Raw genomic sequence first — 9,431 nt, 5'->3', positions numbered from 1 at the left:
TTGCATCTTTCGGTCTTGCCTTTCTCTATGGGGTGATGTTTTGGTGAAAGTGAAGGGTAATTTGAGTTAGAAGTGGCAGGCAGTAGATGCCACGGTGTTAGAGTGATCTCATGAGGTCAAGTATGGAAGTTAGTTACGGCTTACGCAAGTGAGGTGGAGTAGTGAGGTACCTATTTGGAGTGGTTTGGTCGGCTATGTGAGTGTGTGTGTGTGTGTGTGTGTGTGTGTGTGTGTTGCTATGTTGTTTTTGTTTTCCAGTGGAGAGGTGAGTTTGTGACTCACATTTAAGTACTAAGATAGTTTGGGTAAGTTTGATGCTAACCCTTTGGTTGCTTTGGGAGAAATCCCAATGTCAATCAAATGACTTGTTTAAGTAGGTTTTGGTGAGAGTCAAGTGAGTTGAGTTCAATTCTTGTGTTAGTGTTTGGTTTGGAGTGAAGTGTCACTGTGATTGGTGGTTTAGAAGTTTAGTTATTGGTTACTAGCTTGGGTAGGTGGAGAGGTGTTTGGTTGTGATTGTTTGTGGTTTGGAAGTTTCAAGAGGAAAGTTGTTGCTAAGGTAAGCGTTAGTTTGGTTGGGTGAGAGGAAATTCCAAAGCTAAGTTCCTAGACACGTTTTTGTGGTCAAGGGGATTAATTGAGAGTGTTAGAGAGGGGGGATGAGGGAACAAAGCCCTTTGAAATTTTTGGTGAGTTTTGAGTTGTTTTATTTATATTCGGAATTCCTTTTATTAAGTAAAGTTTTCTTGTCTCTTAGGTGTTTGTTGAAACAAGTGAGTAACTCTCACTTGAAGTTGCAAAAGCGGAGTTTGAGGTGAGTAAACCTCATTCGAATACGTGTGAAGATGTGCTGAAAACGTGTTAAGTGTTGAAAATCCTTGTTGAGATATGATTCCTTATTTGATTAGGATTCATTCTTTCATATTTCCTTGTTTCTAACTTATTTATTCTTATTAGGAAAGACAAATTCATGTTGGAAAAGGAAAACAATCCTAGTTGCGCAAGGAAAGATGAGAGACTGAAAATCAAATTCCTAGTAAGATAAGGAGAGGCCGTGCGACTTAATGGATTCCTATTCGGAGTTGGATCTCAAAACCAAGTTGGAGATGGATTTCTAGGGTGTATATGAAGATATTTTCGTGCATATAAATCAGAATTATCAAGGAAAAGAAGATATGCATTTAAAATCACAATCTATATCAGAATCAGAAATCTGTCTGGATTCGTAGTCCAACTTCGACGGGCTCCCCTGTACAACTCATAACGAATTACAAGACGTACCATATATGGATAGAAATATGTGGGAGTCTAGTTTCCATAGAATTTGGAATCGCATCAATATCTTATTCCTAGAGGAAGTTATGACGGAAACTTTACTCGGAGGTCCAGTGGACTCGACAGACTTATCTCAGCCATTGATTTGTTTTTGATCTAAGAGCTTAGAGGGACAGTTGGGGCCTTATTTCTCCTATATATATAGGCACAAATCTACATTAGAATTATCAACCTTACGCCGAGTACTACCCAAAGTTCTGTCCAAACACATACTTACCAATCCAAGAACCCTAAATTTGATTCCACCTTTCACCACCCTTGCTTCACAGTACGATTTTGAAGAGGCTCTATTCCCTTAGAAGTCACAGCTGCACCTTTTGAAATCGATTGATTGATAAAGTGTAACCATGATATTCTCTATGTTAATTTCGGTTTTAGGTTTTCTTGTTCTTGGTTATGTATGTGATTTAGTCATTGTAAACTTGTTTCGATTTTATCTATGAAGTAGCTACTTGTTTCAAGTTATATAAAGTTGTGATTTTGGTTTTTGGTTTTATGATTTTAGGTTTATGACGTGACCCATTCTTGGTTGATTTCGATACCTAGTGTTATGTATGCGATTGTAGCATGATATTTTGGTTGTTGGATTAATGACTTGTGATTATAACTTGATGAAACTTGTGCATGCGATTGTAGCATGATGATGAGTTAGGTTTAATTTCAATGAGGCCGATTGGCAAGAGTTAAATCAGTTAAGTGTCTATGTGTCTAGGTTACTGATTTGAAACCTAATTGCATGATCCAACCCTAGTTACTCATGATGGTATCTCGGCGTGACTCCTAAAGGAGAATTAGAATCTGATTTCGTTGGCTTTATATGACTTATTTTGGTGATGCTTTGTGTAAGTGTTGATCGATCACATGTATATATTAGTTTAAGATTTATTTTTTTGTTCTTATAACCATACATATCGAACTTTTAAACTCTTTGTGAATTCATTGTTATTTGATTGTGATTCAGTCTTTGGTTGGATCTCTGTTTTGTAACGATACCCTCTTGCTTTATACTACTAACAATGTTTACATGGTTGATATTGATGTCGAGTAATCAAACCGATCATTAGGAACAAAACACCCTATACGAGTATGAGTTTCTTAGCAAAAGAAATTAGAGTATCTTTTGTGTACAATGTGCATCTTCATGTAAAATGCAAGTTGCCTAGATTAGATAATGATATCATATGTACAGACGGTGAGTCCTAAACACAATTTATTTTCAAAGGCTAAGACTACATATGGTACTATATTCGTCGTGTGTACAGGATTTTCTGAATGCAAATACATAAGCATAAAGATATGAAATATGGAAGGTACCATACAAGAAAAGATAGGGCACTAGCAGCTTCATGTCACTCAACACACTCTCTAAGCTAAAATTATTCCGGTACATATGACCTGCAATCAACCTGTTATAATAGTGTCTAGGTGGTTTTGTTCTTGCTTTGCTCAATAAGGAGCTCATACTACTATGTTTGAAAACTAGAATAATATATAGATATATAGGTGTGTACGCAAGATAATACATTTGAGGAAAGCATGTTAAATCATGGGAGCTCAAATAGATTAGAGGTGAACTTATGACTAGCGCTCGCGCTTGACTTAATTTCCTAATAACGGGTCATACGTACTACACTATTAGTAGTGAGAGTGTCCATTTACTAACAGATTCCCTAAAACACTTACTCGTCATGCAACAAAACATCTCTATTAATTTCATTCGGGACATCAAAGTGTTGTAAATGAGGAAGAGATAAATAAGGGCATTACCCCTTTATGACGATCGACATTGAGAGATTTCTTGATAACTAGGTCTCACTCACTGTTTGGTTGAATAAACAACATATTAGATCCTCTAATAAGCACACAATAGTCTAGCCTCAGATTTTGTAAACGTTTTCAATAACGCAAAGCATAACAATATTTTCCAGGAGGTGTATAGCCGTATAACTATGCACATGCTCATATAATAGGCAAACAAAATGTATAACATTGGGTTTAACTCTCCTTACATGAAATTTCATGTATAGCTTACTTGCGTTCTATTCTAAGCAATATCCTCTTGCTACAACTTCACGTTTAGCTTCAAATCTGAAGAGTAGATGTAGAGTCAATCAATTAATTTTATAGTTAATTAAAAATTATAACTAGTGCTCAACATTTCATAGCTTAACCATGATTGATCAATGGTTGACCGACTATTGACAAATGACAAAGTTTTTTTCTAGGTTGACCATGAGTTGACTATCGACTAATTCTCGAAAAACCAAGAAGTGATCAAACTTTACCTATCGAGCGACAAGAATTTATAGTCTAAAAGGCACTCGAGAATTGAGATCACATTAGTGACTAGATTAATAATCATGACACATGTATCTAAGGTTACGATATCTTAGTATTGAAAACTTAACTCAAGGTTTAAAAAAAACCATAAAAATTAAAATGCAAAATAGTATAAGAGGAAAATCACACCAAGCGATAAATATAACTTTAATACGATAAAACCCAAAGATTGACCCCATTCAATCTCCGATTACAAATGGCTAAGTAACTATTTGAAGGTGTAAAGCTAGGGTTGAGTACTTATTCTTGCTTGCACTTTGTATGTGTTCATGCAATATAAGAAAACGATATTAGAGGGTAAGACCAAAGCGCGAGCTCCCACTTTAACCATCTTTGAATGTGTTTCAGCAAAAACATCTTAGTGTTTAGCATTTGCTTTGAAAAAAATATGTGTGAGAGGTGTTTTGTGGGATTTTTTATTATTTAATTGCGCAAACTACTAGTCTAGGTGGATGTTTAACACATTTTAATTTCTAATTTTTTTAATTAAAAAATTTGCATTGAAGATGACATATATGGTGAGATATTATCTCAATTCGAGAAAACCCTAGCCGCACTTAATGAGACCTCTGTCTTTAAACCTCCTATTCCATCTTCTTTCCCTAACCCTACTATTCCATATCCTTGTCGGCGATGACTACTATAGCGGCTTCTGCCGTCTTCTATTCTCAGAGGAGATCTTTTCTTCTGTCCATTCATACTTTTTCAATCAATTCCAACCAAGTGATGATGGTGGTGCATGGTTTTTGTGGTATACCAATGGCAGTGATGGTAGTGTGCAATTGAGGAAGGTGAGATATGAGAATCAAGGGCCTAACGACAGAATAAAAGATGCTGGGTTGTTTGTATTAGAGGAGGAAATCCTAGATCTAGGGTTTCAGTTTCTATGACAATTTTTTCAATAAAGATTCTTCCCTTCCCGGTAGATGAAGGTAGATTTCTATGGTGTAAGACTATGGTTGCAACTTGGCTTTTGGTGGTAGTGATGATCGGCGGCCGGCGGCCGGCGGTAATGGCGTCTTGCCTGGGTGGTGCCATACATGCAGGTGCCCAGATTAGTCTTTGATTTTGGCTTTTGGAAGGCCCAGTTATGGATTTAGGGCTATAGACCCCAAAACAATTCAGTTTAGTTAGTTTGTTGTCTGTTACTATGCTTGTGTAAGTCGTAGAATAGGCAAGAGTTATGAATAATTGAACTTCATATTAAAGAATAGTTTTATACTGCATGTTAGTTTTGAGTTTTTTTTTTACTTATGACATCTTGTCTGTTTTTTTATTACAACGGAGATGTATGAAATAACTATTCAGACCACATAAAATTTATAAAACATAGTATGTTTGTCATCAAAAATGACATATGTGGTGGCATTAGTAAGTACATGATGAATTACAATAATAATTTTTTTTTCTTTAAGTTAGGAAACAATAAAAAAGAAAATAGAAATGTATGAAAAATAATAAAAGGATGGTCAACAAAAATGAAAAAAATGAAGTGATAAGCAAAAAAGAGAGAGAAAACAAGCTGGCCAGCCATGATGAAACACAAGCTGGCCCCACCCATGTATCTCCCAAAAATCACCCACCGTAAACGCCGCCACGACATGGCCACGTAGGCTCGATTAGAAATCCCGAAGCTCAGCCCCCCGTTGTTCAGCTGCCGAACCACAAGGCTCGGACGGCACAGCTGGATACAGCCTGTCACCAACAAAGTCCCACTCACCTATTCCCCCCTAACTACGCTCCCTCTCTCCTCTTCTCCTCCCTCTCCCTCTCTCTCTCCCTCTCTCTGTGACCAACAAACTTTTAGGGTTTGCTGATTTCCTCGTCGCGATTCTTCGATTTCGTGCTCCGGCTTTGCCAGATCACGCTTCTCGTCTCTGTAAGCTCTTGATTGATCCCCTTTTTGCTTCATTCTACTAATTCTTGTTTCCTCTAATTCTTATGATTTGTGGCCGATATCGCGATTCTCTCTCTCATAGGTTTCTTGATTAGATTTGGTCCATGATTTTTCGTCTAGGGTTTATTTCAATGTTTATGGACTTCTTCTTCGTTATTATTAACTGATGCGGATACAGAACAAACAGGACTATAAGGATATATAGACTAAAAGCTCGTGGCAGTTCTTCACGGGTTTTTGATTTACTTCATTTGAATTTGGTGCTGATTATGCGCATAACTGTCGTCGACTGTTTCTTGCAAACCTGTGATGTACTGTTGTTATATTCATGTTTGGATTTGTTAAATTACCATCTAATTCAGCTTCTTTCAATTGTTGTATTGTTGGTTCGAGTTTGTAAATAGCTTCCATATATTAAGGCGCGTGCGTGTGTCGTTGTTGTGTGCTGATTTGCTTTTTTCCCGTCTACGATGCAGGTGGCTGGGTAACATAATCAAGGGTACAATCATTCTACAGTTATTTGCAGTACTGTATGGTTGTTTGCAAATGTATCCGGAACGTAGACACCTATAGTAGATGTAGTTAATCTGTATTCAATGAGCACCGTTTGGTACAGCTATTCCAAGTTGCTCCTCTAGCCTGTGTTGATTCTGGATAGGAATCGTTTACGCTACCAGAGGATCCTTTGTTTCCATGCTGGCAGAGAGCATGCGTGGAATCTGTTCTTCGGGTAATGCCCCTGACGAGAATTGCTGCCGATACACTCGGTGTGTTGACCGTATGTCTAGTTGCTCTCTTGATCCTTCTCGGCTCTCTCTGCATTATCTACTTGTTTTACTTTCGCTCTCGCATTCGTAGTCAGGGTCTTGTTCAACTCAGTTATTTCAGTGGCCCTTGGATAATCCGTATAACTTTCATACTGTTTGCGATCTGGTGGGGAATTGGTGAAATTGTCCGGTTAAGTTTGTTGAGACGGGAAGGAAGATTGTTAAATACCCTTAGTTCGAAATGGCAGGAGACTGTCTGCAAATGCTATATTGTCTCAAACCTGGGGTTTGCAGAACCTTGCCTATTCCTGACCCTTGTGTTCCTTCTACGGGCCCCTTTGCATACAATGGAGTCGGGTATTCTAAGCCGACAATGGAATGGGAAAACAGCTGGTTACATTCTTTTCTACTGCCTCCCAGTACTTCTTCTTCAGCTTGTTGTCGTAGTAGTTGGGCCCAAACTGCAGAATAAGGTGCCTTCCTACTTCATCAATACAACAATGAAACAGACTGATCAGATTGTGTTCTGCACTTACCCTTTACTGAGTACGATACTTCTTGGGATTTTTGCCATCATTCTAACTGCCTATGTGTTTTGGCTTGGAAGGCAGATTTTAAAGTTGGTTATCAATAAGGGTCTGCAGAAAAGAGTTTATACATTGATATTCTCAGTTTCAAGTTTCCTTCCATTGAGGGTTGCTTTGCTTGGTTTCTCTGTTTTATCTAAACCAGAGCACTTTCAGTTTGAAGCTCTTGCTTTCTTGGCTTTTCTTGCTCTTTTATGTTGTGTGGGTGTGTGTATATGGATGCTTGTTTACTGCCCAGTTGCGGATTCTTTAGCGCTGGGGAGCTTACAAGACTTGGAGGGTAGAAGGAGACTTGATGATGGTCAAAATGACACCATGTCTCTTATTGCTAACCAGAGTCATATGGAAGAAAGTGCTGGAATTAGTCCTAGTAGGAACTCTGATGTGACAACCAAGCGTGGATCAATTTCTTTCCGTGCTTTGAAAAAAGAGGATGGTTCTTCTAGGGGACCTTTTGTGGAATTGAGCCTTTTCTCTCCAAGTGAAGATGCAACACCCCCAGATTCGCCTCCGCTCATTGGCTGGCCTATGCGTCCCTCTGCTTCACCCCGCCAGTAGGAGTTTGTGCAAAGAACCACCTAGATAGATGAGAAGCATGCAGCAACTGTTCGTGTTCAATATCAATTTTGTGGTAAAGGAAAACTGATTGTAAAGGGTTTAGATTTTTGAATAAGGGCTTTTATTCTTGGTTTGCTTTTTTAGTTTTAGAAAATGGTGGTTTACCTTGCTTAAATGAAATTTGTGATCTGATCTTTCTACCTAGCCGTGTTCCATTGGTTAACTATGGTTATAAGCAGAGAGTTTATCTCTGGTTATCAATCTGCTCCGGGTCGAACCACAAATCTTAATTTTAGGAGGCATATTGAGTGTCCATATTTTATTCAAAAACTTAGATTTAGAATGAGATTGCTTATGCTGAGCAATCAACCAAGTAGCACTTTAAATAGAAAACCAGAGAACTGTACCAAAGAACTTAATGAAGCCTAGATCAAGCCTTTTGAGCATGCCTAGATTCCCAAGGCTTGCAGGAATCTGACCAGTTATTCTGTTTTTGGGGCAATTCATACATTTTGCATTTAGAGTCTCTTTACAGTATTGATGAATCCAGTCTAGAGAAAATGAAAGACAAAAGCATCCCATTTCATCTGGGTTTGTCTCTCCAATCTTGTCCTTCCTGCTCTTTGAATGGTGTAGCAAACCTCTCCTCCCCAATGGTCGACCGTCTTATATGGTTTCCAATTTCCTGCTTATCTCATACCTGTATAGAGTTTCAGATCAATTAGTTCTTAATACACAATGAAAAAATTGCAAACTGCTTCACAAAAATGTGAACTTTGTTGTGATGACCATATAGAACGACCCAAAATTTCTTGCTTTTTATAGACTCAAATACCACAAAAAATGATCCTAATGCAAGGAAAATGACCCAAATGCAAGGAAATTTTCCTCGCTTATCTTCATGTTAATCAACAGACGATAGTACTTCTATAATTGAGAATTGTCCAAAAGGGCTCATAGACAATGGTATTCGTCTATTTTCTGAGTCATGTATCCGAAAATTATTGGATACACAATGGCAAGGTATATATTAGACAACAGTAAAAAATCATCGTCAATTTTGATTTTTGGCCTAGTTTAAGACTCGACCAGGAGATGAGATCACAAGTGAATCAAGTTTCTTTGCTCAGGCGTAAGGCTGGATTCGAAGAGTTGCTTGGCTTTCAAACTTGTCAAAAGAGGAAGCATCAGGAAGCATTTCTTAAAGGTTTTGCTCAAAATAATTATATATAATTATAGTGATCCTACAAGTAGTTTACGATATTACTTGCAAGAGTGCCAATAATATCATCACATCATGTTTCGTGGTAAAAAATAATATTGCATATCAGTTATACGTCTATGACAACCAAGAGTGATAAGGTTTTTCCCTTCCAACAACCTCATTGTTATATCAATCGGTAAATCTAATCTCAATTCTAAAATTTGAGGAACTAACTAATAAATTTGGCAAACGTCCTTCATGAGTTGTGATGTCTTTAGAATTAACGCTCATGGGTGGGGTGAAATTTAAATTTGGCAAAGTTTAATTTTATAAATATTATAATCCGTTGTACAGTGCATATACCGCATTAATGAGTACCACTTTGTCTTTGTAAAATTTTTATAGCCAGTACATCAAAACAAGATATGAAATAACAATATTTTTTTGTTTGGTAATTTCTTGATTTCCATGTTTAGGGCAAGTAAACATAACATTATAACTCCTTTTAGGCTTTTACTATATGCATCAGTTCAATGAATCCCAAAACAAGAAAACAGAATGAATGGCATGAAATGGGGTACACTTTGTTCCACAAGACTAGGGAAGCCAATCATTTTGTTCCCATCATGGCTTTGATATAAATTCAAGACCCCTAAATTCAATTTTCCTTTTATCCTTGTTAGTATTTGACAGGAAGAGAAGAAGAAGAAGAAGAAAGACCAAAAGTCCAGAACTTGTAAAAA

The 9,431-nt window shown here is 37.5% G+C and overlaps 1 protein-coding gene across 1 annotated transcript; it reads left to right on the top strand.

Moving 5' to 3' along the window:
• Positions 1–5,409: 5,409 nt before the first annotated feature.
• On the top strand, positions 5,410–7,621 carry LOC126796498 (uncharacterized). The gene is made up of 2 exons (XM_050523339.1): positions 5,410–5,554; positions 6,049–7,621. The coding sequence occupies exon 2, from the start codon at positions 6,306–6,308 to the stop codon at positions 7,482–7,484; it is 1,179 nt and encodes a 392-aa protein (XP_050379296.1). The 5' UTR covers positions 5,410–5,554; positions 6,049–6,305; the 3' UTR covers positions 7,485–7,621.
• Positions 7,622–9,431: the final 1,810 nt, after the last annotated feature.

Source organism: Argentina anserina, chromosome 5 (assembly GCF_933775445.1).
Source record: "Argentina anserina chromosome 5, drPotAnse1.1, whole genome shotgun sequence".
Lineage (NCBI taxonomy): Eukaryota > Viridiplantae > Streptophyta > Magnoliopsida > Rosales > Rosaceae > Argentina > Argentina anserina.
This window is presented reverse-complemented; position numbering and strand designations above follow the sequence as displayed.